The sequence below is a fragment of the Archocentrus centrarchus genome, unplaced genomic scaffold (assembly GCF_007364275.1).
Source record: "Archocentrus centrarchus isolate MPI-CPG fArcCen1 unplaced genomic scaffold, fArcCen1 scaffold_32_ctg1, whole genome shotgun sequence".
Lineage (NCBI taxonomy): Eukaryota > Metazoa > Chordata > Actinopteri > Cichliformes > Cichlidae > Archocentrus > Archocentrus centrarchus.
The window spans coordinates 3714587-3731999 of record NW_022060260.1 but is presented as its reverse complement, the minus strand read 5'-3'; the positions used below and the strand labels follow the sequence as shown (position 1 = coordinate 3731999).

At 40.9% G+C, this 17413-nt stretch overlaps 1 protein-coding gene across 1 annotated transcript in view; it reads right to left on the bottom strand.

Annotated features, from left to right (window-relative positions):
• aldh1a3 (aldehyde dehydrogenase 1 family, member A3) overlaps positions 1–17413 on the bottom strand; it is a 56132-nt gene that overhangs the window by 30592 nt on the left and 8127 nt on the right. Inside the window, exons 5-9 of the mRNA XM_030724123.1 lie at positions 13316–13377; positions 5845–5973; positions 4746–4859; positions 2125–2227; positions 1168–1352 (exon numbers count right to left, since the gene is read on the bottom strand). Of these exons, the coding sequence (XP_030579983.1) occupies positions 1168–1352; positions 2125–2227; positions 4746–4859; positions 5845–5973; positions 13316–13377 (593 nt within the window). The remainder of the gene's footprint in view (positions 1–1167; positions 1353–2124; positions 2228–4745; positions 4860–5844; positions 5974–13315; positions 13378–17413) is intronic.

The following is a 17413-nucleotide window of genomic DNA, read 5'->3' as shown; positions in this document are numbered from 1 at the left end:
AACAGGAAGTAACCCAACATGGTACATGCAGACTTAACACCACAGAGGACTGTCACACAGAGGAAACTAAACAGGGGTCAAGACACGGGGAGACAGACACAAAGAGAAACAAAGACACGGGAAGACGAGAACACAGGGAAATCAGAACAACCACCAAATAATGATAATAACTATAACCAAAAACAGAATACAAAACTACAACAAAATAGAACTCCACAAAAAGAACAGAAAACACCACGACACCTCACAATATAGTTTCCTGTTTTGGTTAAATTTCCACATATAATGGGACACATTTACATCTGTCCTTCTATTTTTTATTATATATATTTAATACATTAATACAAAATATTTAATGTTGGCCATTTTATATTATTAAAATATTGCCCAAATGAGATGACAGCCACTAATGAAATACATTAGTCAACTGTTGTTTACTAGCTAATGTTAACATTGCTGTTGGCTGAGAAAATGTAGCTTAACAATCTTGTTAGGCCCATTGTCTCTCAGCCTCAGATGCATCACATACCAATGAAATATCTCAGTAAAAGTAAGATAAAGTAGATAAATTAAAGATTTTCATCTTCATTTCTGTCCAAAAGGTTTCTAGCAACTAGTGTCACGCTTGCCAAGTAACCTGAACCTTTGTAGGCTAGACCATCCGAATAGTCACTCACTTCCGGCCTTTGCAGTCTTCACATCCTTCAAAGGACCCAGCCCATGTATGCCAGGTCCTTCTAAGGATACAGCCATGAGCAAGGATTATACAGGAGAGGTGCTGTTAATGGGTGTGGCTGAAGAATTGCACTTGACCCAAGGCTACTCAGGCAGTGTTTCATCAGAGGGTAGAGGGGTTGACATCTGGAGGTAGTCAGTAAGAGCTGGGTGAGTCTCCTCACCACCGGCTTAAACAGTTTATGCATTGCCTGTTGGGGAATACCCCTTGCAATCAGAAACTCAGGCCTGTTAAATGGAGAGCCAGCCCAGACTTCCTGTATGGGCGTAACTGACAAAAGCACAAGTGTAAATAATTATTTGCTGGATGTGTAACCAATTATGGTCCACGCAAATTACTTTTCCTCAAGTGTCTAAAAAATCATCAAGTATTAAAGGTTTGCTTACAGTGTTTGCCTATTCGTTTTCTGTGATGCTACGGCTTGTTCATACCTGTGGCCCATGTGTTGTCTGGGGATCCAGTGGGTCTCCAATAACAATCTTCTTGGCATTTTCTATGCTGCGACGCACAAACTCCTCATAAATATTGTCCTCCACAAAGACACGTGATGCAGCTGTACAACACTGACCCTGATTATAAAAGGCTCCTTTCTGCGTTTCCTCCACAGCCATCTGCACTGTAGAAACACACAATTACACCTTCTACATATAAACTGTTAATGATGCTCAGTGCATTTAAGGGTGCATTTATAAAGGGATCTAATTTACATTTTGTTTCTCTTTGCTTGCATGGTCTACTTTTTTTTAACACCTACAATCCCCACAAAATTTTACACTTCTGATGCTGTGACAACTGGTGTCTGTGGGCTTGTGGGATATGTTTGTTTGTTTTTCACATTTTGTACATACTGTGATATTTTTATTGTTGTGGTTGTACTTATGTGACAGTTGCCACAAGAAACAGATGAAATTTCCAACAGGACAATAAATGTAACTACTGCTACTACTATAGCTGAAAATTATTAAAAGAAATCCTGACATTATGACATTTACCCTAAAACATTTTTTCAATAGAAATGTATTTATTCATAGAAAATGTGTGTTTTTTTCTAAGTGTCTGTGTTTAAAAAACAAGAACACAATGCATAAAACCGGAAGTTTTGGTAACAAAAAAAAAATGCATTGATATGACAATGGACTGTCAGCAAATAAATATCATTAGTCAAATGCCATCATATAATATTTAACAATGGTACAGCTCTAGCCATAGTAGTATTGTACTGGTTAGTTAATTCTGAGTTCAATAACTCAGAAAGTAGAATGATTGATACATTGGAAACTGCAGCATTGGATAACAGGTCACTTTGTGACGCCTCTGCATGAAACTCCAACATATTGATGCTGCAATTCAGAATAAAGCAGAGAGAGACACAGAGCACATGTACTCACAGTCACAGTCTGCAAACACGATGCAGGGGTTTTTGCCTCCCAACTCCAGTGTCACTCTCTTCAGATTACTTTTGGCCGCTGCTTCTTTGATCAGCTGGCCGACCTGCACATAACAAGGCCTGTTAGAGCTGAAGCAGCTCTGATAGGTCTTTAAATGGTACTGATAACAGAAAACATTGTTCAAAAAATAGTTTTATGATTTATTTTCTGAATGGTCTGATTTACTGGCATCATCAACTTAGAATAAATATTATTAGCAGTACTTTGCCACTAGCCAACATTAATAACATTTCCTTCTGTTTTCATACCTCTAATCTACATTGGAAGTACATTACATCTACATTGCGTCATTTCTATAATCTACCTTAATGTAATCATTGTTACAGAAATTTACTATCCTCCTGTAGGCCCACTCCCCGCAGGAGGCATCATAGAGGTTGGGTGCAATGCATGTTCTGCAGCGGACAGGGAGGCCCTGGCAGACCGATCCCCAGCTATCGAGGGTGCCTATTGGCACATGGGATATCACCTCTTTGGTGGGGGAGAAGCCTGAGCTTTTGCATGATGTTGAGAGATACTGGCTAGATATAGTCAGGCTCACCTCAGTGGGCTCTGGAACCAGTCTAATTGAGAGGGGCTGGAGTCTGGAGTTGCCCTTGATGAGAGGTGGCGAGCTGGGGTGGGTATTCTTGCATCCCCTCGGCTTGCTGCATGTACGTTGGAGCTGCACCTTCGAGCTGGGGAACGGGTCTTGACTGTTGTTTACGCTAATGCGCCAAATGGAGGATGCCCCATCTGGTGACTCCATTGTCCTACTGGGAGATTTCATTGCTCACGTGAGCAATGACAGTGAGACCTGGAGGGGTGTGACTGGGAGGAACGGCCTGCCTGATCTGAACCCAAGTGGTGTTTTGTTCTTAGACATCTGTGCAAACCACAGCTTGTCCATAACAACAACCACATTTGGCACCAGGACACCCTAGGTCGCAGGTAGATGGTCAATTTTGTAACGATATCATCAGCTCTGCGGCAATTTGTTCTGGACATTTGGGTGAAGAGAGGGGCTGAGCTGTCAACTGATCACCACCTGGTGGTGACTTGGATCAGGTGGATGCTGAACAGACCTGGTGCCCCTAAACGTATAATGCGGATGTACCGGGAATACCTGGCAGAGGCCCCAGTATGCTGGATATTCAACTCCCACCTCCGGCAGAACTTTGACAGCACTCCAAGGAAGGGTAAGGACACTGAGTCAGAATGAACCATGTTCCGCACCTCCATTGTTGAGGCTGCTGCTTAGTCATGGTGGTAATCCCAGAGCCAAATGGTGGACACCAAAGGTAAAGGGAGCCAACAAGCTTGGTTAGCCTAATGGACTCTGGACGCAGCTGACGGATCCCGGCAGGTCAAGTGGTACCTGGCTGAAGCAAAAAGTCAGGTGTGGGAGGAATTCGGTGAGGCCATGGAAAAAGACTTTTGGATGGCCTTGAAGCAATTCTGGCAATCCGCCAGGCAACTCAGGAGTGGAAAGTGTTGCTCTCCTCAAATGGTATATAGAATGGGTGGGGTGTTGCTGACTTCAACTGAAGCTATAGCTGGGCGGTGGACAGTGATTTCAGTAACGCGTTACTCTAATCTGACTACTTTTTCTCAGTAACGAGTAATCTAACGCGTTACTATTTGCAGTCCAGTAATCAAATTAAAGTTACTTATCCAAGTCACTGTGCGTTACTTTTTTGTCATTTTCCTCAGTACAAAGATATATTTTTGCTTTCTTCTTGTGTCTCGGGGAGTGACATCTGGCTGATGCGACAGTTAAGTCCCATTTTCAGCATGAGGACAATAACAGCACAGCGACACAAATGTAAACAATGGAGGGAGGAGAGAGATGCGTGTTTTCTAGTTGAAATACAGACACTATTGTGAGTCTGTGTCAGCTAAAGATGACAACATCAAGGTTAGTTGTGCACTCTGTGCTGGTGACAAAGCCGTGGTAAAGAGAGAGCTGAGTGTAAAAGCAAAGCTGAGGATTTTACCGGTCAGTCTACGTCCCTGCCCTCACCTATGGTCACGAGCTTTGGGTAGTGACTGAAAGCACAAGATTGCGGACACAAGTGGTGTAAATGATCTTCCTCTGAAGGGTGGCTGGCCTTTTCCTCAGAAATAGGGTGAGGAATGCAGTCATTCGGGAGGGGCTCAGATTACAGCCGCTACTCCTCCACATCCAGAGGAGCCAGTTGAGGTGGTTCGGGCATCTGACTAGGATGCCTCCTGGAGGGCTGGAGAGATAATATCTCTTGGCTGCCCTGGGAATGCCTCAGTGTCCCCCTGGATAAGCTGGAGGAAGTCGCTAGGAAGTAAGAGGTCTAGGCTTCTCTCCTTAGGCTGCTGCCCCCGCGACCCAGTCCCGGATAAGCGGAAGAAAATGGATGGATGGATAGATCGACGGATGGATGGATGGAAATTTACTAGTGTGTCAGAAGACTCACATGGCAAAAATATTTATAGTAGCAAGCTCGATATTGTTGATCTGATCAATTCTATTAAGGCAGGAAAGTACTTTCATTCTTTGATTAAAATTATGATTATGCAGTAGACCTGCGTGAGACTACACCCCGTACCTCTGTAGAGCCAGTGAAGGCCACTTTGTCTATGTCGTTGTGGCTGGCAATGGCTGCTCCTGCTGTGGGACCAAACCCTGGAATGATGTTCACAACTCCAGGAGGGAATTCTGCCTTAAATGGAAATACAGTGAACATGTTAATACAGGCATTCACCAGTTATTTCATTTCCCAGATAACAAATCATACATTTACTTCATTTGTCTAACAGAGTAGGTCTTGATGCTAAAGCCTTTTTTAACACTCTTTTCAGCTTCTTTAACTGTAGCTCTGTGTATGGCTATCATATTTATATCTACCAGTCTTCTATATTTAGTAGTAAGCAGTGGTACATTATACAAAATTTTGTATTTTTGTTTTTATATTTATATTTTAGCACCTCTTGCACAACAAGAAGTTTAGAATTCGGTCAACAGTTGAAAAAGCATTTGTAGATAGATGTTCTTGTAAGCAAATGCAATGACAGAAAATACAACTCAGTCATGTTAATTAGTTTACCTTTAGTTTTTAGTTAAAACAAAACAAACAAAAATGTGATTCTCAGCTCTCTGCTACCACCTGTCTGATTGCCTGACCCCAGTTGTTTCACTGCCTTTAACTTGCCAGCTGCACACTGTTGTATCTCCCCACACACGGGAATGAAAATTTTAATACATCCTGGAGTATTTTCTTTTTCTCATTTTTTCTTTAGAAGCAGGAAAGTCACCATTGCTTGAAGCCTGTGTTTCAATGTGTGAAGCTGCAAAAAAGGTCCCATCAGACTAAATGTGCAGATATTTTAAAGAATAAAATTAAAGTCATAACTACACCCGGTGTGAGGTCTCTATACAAAACAAGAATCTTTTTGTATTTTCTCAAATTTACGGGACTGAAGGACTTATAGGTTTCTTCTCATCACACACACAAACCATACTTGATGTGTTCAAGTCCAGAGGGTCTCTCTGGAGGAAGCAATCACTATGAAAACATAATAGTAGAAGCAGAGCGGTGCTGTAAGAATTTCTGTAAGAATACATGTCCTGACTATCAGAGGTTTAAAACCCAAATGTCTCAGCTTTGGGCTGGAATCCCCATGTGCATGTTGAGCATGACATCAGACCTCTTTAATGAGTGATCCCACATGGAGAGCTGTGAGGGGGGTCTGCTCTGCTGGCTTAATCACCACAGTGTTTCCACAACTCAGGGCTGGTGCTATCTTCCACATGAACATCAGCAGAGGAAAGTTCCACTAGCACAGACAGAAGAAAACCATGTTAAATTACTGCAACCAGAGTTACAATTTACGAATAAGAAGTAATTTACTAAATCATTCTTCATACAATGATATAATGTCTGACTTTTAGCTAAAACACTGCTATAAAGATGACTGAGTTTAGCAGGATTAGCTGAAAGGCATGATGTGGTTTAGACCTGGAAAAATCATGTGTACTGTTGTGTTGATTTGCTGAGTACATGATGCTACATAGCACCATTTACACAAAATATACAAAAATACAGTACAGTACAGTACAGTCAAAAGTTTGGACACACGGTCTAAACGTTTGACTGGTACTGTACATTAGCTCAACACATTGTCCCCAATAATTTTCCTAGTGTCCAATGTGATTGATCATGTCAGCATCCATTGTGCAACTGAAGAAGTTACGTTTTCATTTGCACAGGGTCAATATGCTTCCACTCTCTGACAACCTCCCAACACACATATTTCCAAAACTGAAGAGTTAGTAGCTGAATTCAACTTTCTGTACATTTTCACAAACTAGTTGACATTTATGGAATGTTAGACAATAAAAGCACTAAGCTTAGTTACTCATGGAAGTGCTTGTATGAATGGGTGTGAATGGGTAAATGTAAACGTGTTGTATAAGTGCTTGGAGTGCTCAGACAGAGTAGAAAAGTGCTATATAAGAACGAGTCCATTTACCATTTTACAGGAGCTCAGTGAGGCCCTGTTCCAGACCCAGGAGGAGATTCCCCAGGAGACAATCTGTTGTCTCATTAGGAGCACACTCCGATGTTGTCAGGTATCCATATAAGTATGTGGAGGCAATACAAACTACTGAGTTCCATTTTGATTTGTGGCAAACTGCACTAGCCTGTTGCATATTTTTTTCACTTTAATTTTTGCTATGTCTTTAAATCCAGCCCTCTGTAGGCTGATAACTTTCATTTCCATCATCCTTTCATTCTTAACAGATTACCCAGTCCAGTTCCCATCAACCAGTTCGGCTCCAGCCATTTCCCAGCCATTACTTAAGTCTTTATTCTCCAATCTCACTGTACATTCTGTATAATGACAAATAAAGGTATTCTATTCTATTCTATTCTAACAGCAATTCAGTAAAACATCTCTGCTATGGCTGTAAGAGAGTCATTATCTGAGAAAGTTGAGATTAGATCAGATTCGACATGGTTCAACTGGGGAACATTTTAAAGTTTTTCTGTAAATCTCATTAAGAAGTTTTATCCAGTAATGGCAGAAATAATGAAATTGTCATGATCCTGGGCTGTTTGCCCATCATTATGTTTTGCTCTTTGGTATTCTGTTAAAGGTATTTTGTTGTGTTTCCTAGTTTGGTTCTTAGTTTGGATTCCTGAAGTATTTTTGGTTGTGGATTTTTGTATTTTTACTTGGCAGGTCCTGTCGTGAGTGTTTAGCTGTAGTACTTTGGTGTTAAGTTTGCTCTGCCTTTGTTGTGTTCTTCTGTATGCCTTCTTCTGTGTGTTTATTTCCCAGTTTGTATGTCAAGTTCACATGCCTTAGTCTTGGTCTCTGTGTTTTTTCACTTCCTGCCTTATTTTGATAGTGTGTTGTATCTTGTGCATTGTGTTCACCTGTTCCCCCTGGATGTTTCTCTTTCTCATTATGTAGTGTATATACATTGTCTGTGTTCTTTCGTGTGTTGCAGAGGTTTTGCTTATGAGTCCAACAATAAAGCATTTATGTTACGACAGTCTCCTGAGTACTGTGTTTGGGACCTAAACCATGCTCCCCACACTGTCTGCAATGGCAGAAATTCTCTATAAAAAACATGAAGTTGTTACATTTAATCAGTATAGATTACATTTTTACAGTGTAATTATTCAAACAACGAAATAATCATAAACTGAAGCATAAACAATTTTTGTTTTAAAACCACAGACATTATAAAAAATCATATATTTTATACCAAACTTTTATTCTGCCTGTGATGATAACAGAGTAGTCCAAGCAAATTAAAATTACTTTTTTTCCTTCCTGTTTTAAGATGTGTTCCTAAAACATGTTCCTAATCCCCGGTCCACTGGATTAAAATAGAGGCTCTGCTCTTTACCTGTTGCCGGTGAATCCTGGTATTGGAACTCTGTTAATAATGGCTGTCTTACTGTACTCATGCATGTGCTTAACATACTCAAAATTGATTGTAGTGACTGATCAGCTGTTCTGGAACCAAAACCTCTGGGTTGCCAATCTCAGAGTTAATCAACTCCGAGTTTATTTTTAAATGTTGAACATGTTTTGTGGCAATCACCACAACAGAAAAAAAATCATATAACACAATTAAACAACACTGCAAGACAACATTTAGGAGAACAAATTCTTAATTTGGACTTCCTTAGTCTGATCATTGGTGTTCTTGCATTAATATTGCAGGGTCTTTGAAGAGCCATGACACAATTGTTCTCCTGTAACCTGCTGACATACTAAATACAGGTGCTGGTCATAAAATTAGAATATCATGAAAATGTTGATTTATTTCAGTAATTCCATTCAAAAAGTGAAACTTGTATATTATATTCATTCATTACACACAGGCTGATATATTTCAAATGTTTATTTCCTTTAATTTTGATGATTATAACTGACAACTATTAAAACCCCCAAATTCAGTATATCAGAAAATTAGAATATTACTTAAGACCAATACAAAAAAAGGATTTTTAGAAATGTATGAACATGAAAAGTATGAACATGAAAAGTATGAGCATGTACAGCACTCAGTACTTAGTTGAGGCTCCTTTTCCCTGGATTCCTGCAGTAATGCGGCGTGGCATGGAGTCGATCAGTCTGTGGCACTGCTCAGGTGTTATGAGAGCCCAGGTTGCTCTGATAGTGGCCTTCAGCTCTTCTGAATTGTTGGGTCTGGTGTATCACATCTTCCTCTTCACAATAGCCCAAATATTTTCTATGGGGTTAAAGGTCAGGTGAGTTTGCTGGCCAATGAAGAACAGGGATACCATGGTCCTTAAAGCAGGTACTGGTAGCTTTGGCACTGTGTGCAGGTGCCAAGTCCTGTTGGAAAATGAAATCTGCATCTCCATAAAGTTGGTCAGCAGCAGGAAGCATGAAGTGCTCTAAAACTTCCTGGTAGACGGCCGCGTTGACCTTGGACCTCAGAAAACACAGTGGACCAACACCAGCAGATGACATGGCACCCCAAACCATCACTGACTGTGGAAACTTTACACTGGACCTCAGCCAACATGGATTCTGTGCCTCTCCTCTCTTCCTCCAGACTCTGGGACCTTGATTTCCAAAGGAAATGCAACATTGACTTTGATCAGAGAACATAACTTTGGAGCACTCAGCAGCAGTCCAGTCCTTTTTGTCTTTAGTCCAGGCGAGAAGCTTCTGACGCCGTCTCTTGTTCATGAGTGGCTCGACACGAGGACTGCGACAGCTGAAACCCATGTCTGCATACGTCTGTGCGTGGTGGTTCTTGAAGCTCTGACTCCAGCTGCAGTCCACTCTTTGTGAATCTCCCACATTTTTGAATGGGTTTTGTTTCACAGTCCTCTCCAGGGTGCAGTTATCCCTGTTGTTGTACACTTTTTCTACCACATCTTTTCCTTCCCTTCGCCTCTCTATTAATGTGCTTGGACACAGAGCTCTGTGAACAGCCAGCCTCTTTAGCAATGACTTTTTGTGTCTTGCCCTCCTTGTGGAAGGTGTCAAAGGTCGTCTTTTGGACAACTGTCAAGTCAGCAGTCTTCCCCATGATTTTGTAGCCTACAGGACTAGACTGAGAGACCATTTAAAGGCCTTTGCAGGTGTTTTGAGTTAATTAGCTGAGTAGAGTGTGGCACCAGGTGTCTTCAATATTGAACCTTTTCACAATATTCTAATTTTCTGAGATACTGAATTTGGGGTTTTCATTGGTTGTCAGTTATAATCATCAAAATTAAAAGAAATAAACATTTGAAATATATCAGTCTGTGTGAAATGAATGAATATAATATACAAGTTTCACTTTTTGAATGGATTTACTGAAATAAATCAACTTTGTCATGATATTCTAATTTTATGACCAGCACCTGTAGTAGCTGCATTAGTGCAACTATTTGAAAAAGATTGATTAAACCTTGATCTCTGTGAGTCCAGTGGAAGAATGAATTAATGGAGCTGGTTACAGTACAGCATGTAAACTATGCTGCCAGTTTTTGGGAAGGAAAGCTTTGGCACACTAACACAAACCCCCAAATACATGTTTGCAATGAGTTATAAATACAGAGAAAAAGTATTTAATTCAGTTACAGTTTCTTATGCTCATTAGAAAGAGGTTGCATTTGAAAACATTTATAGTGATAAAAAGCTCAAATGGACAGTGTAACATTGATTCTAGTGCTAACATTTTACTTAATGCTGGAATGCTTTCTTTTGGCAGGAGTTAGGAGTCTCAGAATCAGCAGTTGTGGTCAAAGGTTTACATACACTTATCATGGGCATCAATGTCATGGTACGTTTGGCCTTTTAATGATTTCTTTAAACCTTTAACAATACTAGGGCCCATATCTGGGCCCAAAACAATTTGCCAAGAAATTCCAGGATTGTTAACTGTTCCTTTTCTAGGGTGAAATGATTATACAGCATACATCTTTAATGACTTAAAAAAAAACTAGAATCGGGTGCACAAGTGTGAAATTATTTTGGATTTTCTTTAATCCACACAGTGCCAAAAGTATAAATACTGGATCAAAAGTATATATATATATATATATATATATATATATATATATATATATATATATATATATATATATATATATATATATATTTCACCACTCATCCTGGCTGAATTGGTAGAGTTAGAATTGAAATTGGTTGGTTTTCTTGGCACGGATCTGACTTTTAAGCATTGTCCACAAATTTTCAGTAGGGTTGAGGTCAGGGCTTTTAGTCAGATGCCCAAACCACCTCAGCTGGCTCCTTTTGATGCACAGGAGTAGCAGCTCTACTCTGAGTCCCCAGCAATGACTGAACTCCTCACCCTATCTTTAAGGGATAAGCCAGCCAGCCTTCAGATGAAGCTCATTTCCTCCACTTGTATCTGTGATCTTACTCTTTCGGTCACTACCCAGAGTTTGTAATCACTGGTGAAGGTAGAAAAATTCTGTCCGTGAAAATTATGAATAGAGTTGTGACAAAGTGCACCCCTGGCAAAATCCAGCACTCACTGGGAATTGCCAGCAATAAGGACAAACATTTCACAGTGGTTTACAGGACCTGATACCCCATACATCCAAAGCACCTTCAACATCATCCCACGAGGGATGCAGTTAAATGCCTTCTCCAAGTCCACAAAGCACATGGAAACTGGACGGGCAACCTCCAGTGCACTCTAGAATATCCTTGGGAGGATAAAGAGCTGGTTCAGTGTTCTACAACCGGGACAAAAAACGCATTGTTCCTCTTGAATCTCAGGTACACCAGTACCCTTGGCACAGACCTTCCCAGGAAGGCTGAGTAGTGTGAGCCCCTTATATTTGGAGCAAACCCTATGGTCCCCCCCCCCAAACATGGGAATCACCACCCTAATCTGCCACTCCAGTGGCCCCACCCCAGATGTCCATATGATAGTGCAGGGGAGTTTCAAGACAGCCCCACAACATCTACAGCCTTAAGGGACTCAGGGTGAATCTCATCCACCGAAGGAACCCTGCCACCAAGGAGTTACTTACGACCTTAGTGATCTTGTCCCTAGTGATTGGTGTTATCCTCCTTGTTCCCAGACTCTGCTTCCTCCCAAATATTTCTTCCACCACCTGATGATATTCGTAGTTGAAGTCAGCAGCATCCCACGTGCACTAATCACAGTGTGAGTGGAGCATCAATTTCCCCTCCTGAGTTGTCTGAAGGTGTGCCAGAATCACTCTGAGGCTGACTGAAAGTCTTGCTCCACGGCCTCTCCAAACTCTTCCCATACCTGAGTGTTTGCTTAAGCTACTGCCAGAGCTACACTCTGCTTGACCTGTTGGTACCTGTCAGCTGCCTCTGGAGTCCCGCAGGCTGACCAAGACTGATAGGACTCCTTCTTCAGCTCGATGGCTCCCTTCACCTCTGGCGTCCACCATCTGGTTTGTTGATTACAACCACAACAGACATCAACTACCTTGCACCCACTACTCCATGCAGCTGCCTCAGGAGTGGAGATGTGGAACATGGTCCATTCTGACTCAACATCCACAGCCTCCCTTGGAATGCTGTCAGCGTTCTGCTAACAGTGGGAATCGATGATCTCATGCACCAGGGCCTCTGCCAGATGCTCCCAGTGCACCTTCACTATACATTTGGGCACGCCAAGCCTGTCCAACATCCACCTCCAACACCTGATCCAACTCACCAACAGGTGATTGGTTGACAGATCAGCTCCTCTCTTCACTTGAGTATCCAAGAAATGCAGCCAAAGATCTGATGAAATTATGGCAAAATTGATCTTCAACCTGTGACCTAGGGTGTCCTCATGCCACATGCATGAAGACCCTTATGTTCAAACATGGTGTTTGTTATGGACAAACAGCAGTTAATATAAAAGTCCGATAACAGAACACCACTCTCAGATCAGACAAGCTCTTCCTTCCAGTCATGCCCCTCCAGGTCTCACAAACCTTGAGGTGAGCCTGATTATAACTAGCCAGTATCTCTCAACCTCACGCACAACTAGCTCAGGCTCTTTCCCCACCAGAGAGGAGGTGATCTATGTCCCAAGAGCTAGCCTCAATATCTGGGGATTGGACCTCCACCCTTGACTGCCACCCAACACACATTGCACCTGACTGTACGGCTCCCCCTGCAGGTGGTGAGCTCATAGGAGGGTGTGCCCATGTTGGCTCTTTGGGCTGCACTTGGATGGGCCCCATGGGCTAAGGCCAGGCCACCAGGGGCTCTCCCTCATGCTTCCTCTCCAGGTCTGGCTTCAGGATAGGGCCCCAGTGCTTCATTATAAAACTAATCAAATGTAATGTAACATTACTTTGATGTATTATAAAAAGTTATTACTTATTACATTTTAATGAACTAACTAGTAATTTGTATTATATTAGATCACAGAAACCTTCAGCTGCAAACAGGGATAAGGTGCCAAACAGTTTACCAGGGCTGAGCGCCGTGGCAGCTCGATCTCATTCTGTTAAAATTTATTGCTGTGTTAGGAAAAAGAAACACAGCCAGTGGCACTTTTTTTTTTTTAAACCTAAGGGAGAGACACAGAGTCTAACAATGTTTTGTTGTTTTATTCTGATTACATGCACCTCATTGTCTGTGTGATTAAAGTTATGCAGAAATCTTTCACACTTTATTACTGTGGACTTACTGGAATGATGGCTCCACATACGCCAACAGGCTCGTGTTTGGTTAAACACATGAAGCTTTCATCTGTAAAATACAGACAGGCAGACAGACAATCAAAATTAGTTTGAGACATTATACTCAGACTGGAGGTGTTTATGTAATACTGTGAATATTTATGTTCATTGACAGCTAGGATAGACTCCATCAATCCTGGAACTCGATAAGCGGTTAAGTAAAAGGAGGGACAGATGGACTAAAATTTATTCACATATTTTTGTTTTAGGTTTAATGACATAGGAATACACATCCCATCTTGTTGTTGATTGAGTCCATGTGAGGATAGTGTGCATAAACATTCTTATGAAATGGCTTTAAAATTATTGTTTAAGGAATAGTGACACTAATTTGCAGAGAAATGCCTGATCTGGTGGTAGTTTTGTAAGTACTGATCCTTTATTTTGAATTTAATGTGCTCTAAAAGCAGTTTATGTCTGCAGCATAAGTTGCCCCATTAAGAAATGAACCATATCTGTAATTATGAAAACCCAGGGTTAAACCTTGAATTACAAACTCCATATGTGCTGAACATATATAAAATTTGCAATTCAGACTATTATCCAGTGTGGATTACAGCTTTATGCTGCTTTTTACGTGTTCTTGGACCATTTTACTGGGATCACAGCTAAAAAATAGAAAAAACTTACAATAAAGGTGTAACTGAAATTAAAACAGGAATTGAAGTGCTGGAACATCCTTAAAGCCTATTAAATCATTTTAAACCTCAACCTTTTGGGGTTTGCTTTAAATGTATTGCCAGGTTCCAGTGTGCTATTTAACTTATTTATTTATGTTCTACAGATGAGTTATCTAACAGCATATACATGAGCTAATGTGTACTCTAAACTGATGTTCCAGACGGTCAGACGATAACTGGTCAAATCTGGTCTTCCAGTCTACACACTGAACTTCTCCAGGTTCTCATGTGAGTGATCACATACAGTATCCAAGACTCTCCCTCAGCATAATTCTTCTTCAGCTGCCTTGAGTCACCAGAATAGTTCATGTTCAGTTGCAGCTAACTAAAGGTAGACTGAGGAGCATTGCAGCTCTGATGATCTGAACCTCTTTATTCACTCCACAGATGTTTCCTGGCTAATGTGTTTCAGGCTGTATATAAACCTCTTTTTTCATTTTTTATGTGTCCAGGTTTCTTTCTGCCTCTGCCTCAGTTATCATTCACACCGTTGGCTGGAAAAGCAGTGTTACTTTTGACTCCATCCTTGTAGATGTAGTAGCATTTAACTGCAATAGGTTTATTCTAGTTTTCAGATGAATTGCACTGAATAACAGCAACCTAGAAAATATATAATTCAGGAGAAACCTCTGGTTATTACTGAAGTTTCTATTACACAACAGTGACAACCTGTGATGAATCCCCCCCCCCCCCCCCCCCCCCCCCCCAAAAAAAAGTTACTTTAGTTAGACTAGCAGTCTATACGGCAGCTCTACGGCAAAATCTCGCTCTAAACTGTAAATTCCATCACACAGGGTGTAGTAGCCTACTTTGCAGTTTTCATCAAACAAGTTATGTGTGTCATCATGATGGCTAATTGTCAGACTACTGCAGTGTGAATCTGGAGATAAATGACTGAGTGGATGGCAGCTTGGAGAGGCATTCAGCCAGCACTGATCATTAATCCTCAGACTGTTGCACCTCACTGATTACTATCTCAGCCTCTTCCTCTTCCTTTTGTTCCCCTGTGTCTTTTGTCTCCCACCGCTATTAGGATCTAATTGGGAGGAAAAGGCAATTGTGTTTTGTCCATCTGCTGTCCCGCAGAGAAGAAGAAAAGCAGGATCTGACAGAAAGAAAGAAACTGAATGAGATACCACCCAGGGTGGAGGACAATTCTGAGGCAGGTCAAGTCACTTGCTCTGTAGTAATTAAGTTGCTGTAGGGGTCTTGCAAAAAAAAAAAAAAAAAATGGTGGTGGTTCGGAAGTGTAGCCGTAAATAGAAGCTCCTGGTACACCATCAACCTGTTGATGTTTCACACAGTTTTTCCCCACTCTGTAACACACCTGCTAAGGAAAACATGTGGGAATGTGGAGGTAACTAAAGTTATTATTGTGTTAGTCTGCAACTTCACCAAAAATCAGCAAAAATTATTTAAGCATAAAACTTCACAAAGAAAGAACAATATAACATCCTCAACTGCAACAAAGAGTAAAACAGTTAAATGTGGATTATTAAACATTAGATCTCGCTCTTCCAAGTCCCTGTTAGAAAATGATTTAATAATTGATCAACACATTGATTTATTCTGCCTTACAGTACAGGCTGAGGAGGAGAAGCAGCAGGAATCTTTCAGCTTATTAATCAAACATTCACCTGAAAGCCTGACTCAGCCTTTTACACCCTAATTGGAAAACTCAAAAACCTTTTTTATTTGCTATTATCTATCGTCCACCTGGCACTTACTCTATTTTTCAATTTTCTATCTGATTTCTCAGAGTTTTTATGCTCAGTTCAGATAAAATACAGTAGGTGATTTTAACCTGGAGCTTTTGGCCAAAAACACCTATATTTCAAATGATTATAAAACAAAGAAGGAGATGAGAAAACAAGTAGAACTTTTGAGGAAATTATATTGACCAAGTGCCATTACCTTGAGCAATTGCCCAGGTGCCCAACCGGACAGGCAAAAACAAGCAAAAAAGTCTTTTTTTTTTTTTTTTCACCCGGGACCCTTTTCTGAGTCCCTTAATTCCAATTTTATGTTTTGTACAGAGCTAATCTTCCCCAAACACACACAACTGTCTGTAAATAATAGGAATATGGCATTAAGTGGGCTCTGAGAGAGATCCTGGCATCATTTTTTTATTTTCGCCTGTAAAAATATTGGTTTTTAAGGGGTTAATAACTTGAATAAGAGAGAAGATACAACATTCAGGATGTCAGATCCTGAAAGTCTGGGCCAAAATTACCCAGGACACCAATTTTCAGGCTAAGCGTATTATTCATGTGGGAGATATTGCCTGTTTAAATGTTAGAAAATTGAAAATCGTGAAAGTGAGTGTGAAAGGCTTGTTCATGTTCTGTGTTAGCCCTGTGACAGGCTGGCGACCTGTTCAGGGTGTACCCTGCCTCTCGCCCTATGACAGCTGGGATAGGCTCCAGCCCCCCCGCAACCCTGAACAGGATAAGTGGAAGCGAATGGATGGATGGATGGATGGATTCACAAGGTCAAATATAGGGCACAGCACCCAATGTTTGGAGGGCCATATCTCAGAAGCCCTTTGGAGCTGAAGCCTATAATTTTGCATGTGTTCATTATACACATAGAGGTACTATGAGATGGTGACCTGGGGACCCATTGGTTGAGTTCATATGGAATGACCCCTTTGTCATTTCTTAATAACCTTTACATCTACAATAATGGATTACACAGCAGTGGGGAATACATTTCATTACAGTGGAAGTCTTTCTGAAGTGCTGTCGCTAAGTTTAAGGATATAATTCCTCCACTGTTACCGTCAATGCCATGTGCCAGCACAATGCAGAACAGCTACTTAAACTCGACTCCCACAGAGGTCATTAAGGCTCATTAATAGTCTTACATCTATGTATGTACATCAAGTATGCATGACCCTAGATACTGTGGCTCCTCTGGAAAAAGAAAGCCTTAAATCAGAGGTGCCTGACTCCCAGGTATAACTCACAAATGTGCACTTAAAAGCAGATAACCTGTAAGCTTGAGAGGAAATAGTGTCCCACTAATTTAGAAGATCTTAATATAGTCTGGAAAAATATTTTGTTGATTTAAAAAAAAAAAAAGCCCTCTGTAAAGCTAGGACATCTTACTATTCATCACTGATTGAAGAAAATAAGAAGAACCCAGGTTTTTTTTTCAGCACTGTAGCCAGGCTGACAAAGAGTCAGAGCTCTGTGGAGCCGAGTATTCCTTTAACCCTAAATAACAATGACTTCATGAATGTCTTCACAAATAAAATTTTAACCACTAGAGAAAAAAAAAATATTCATAACCATCTCACGGACATCATTACATACAGCTACTTTCAATACTGCTGGTGTTAGTTTGGGCTCAGTGGTTACTTCC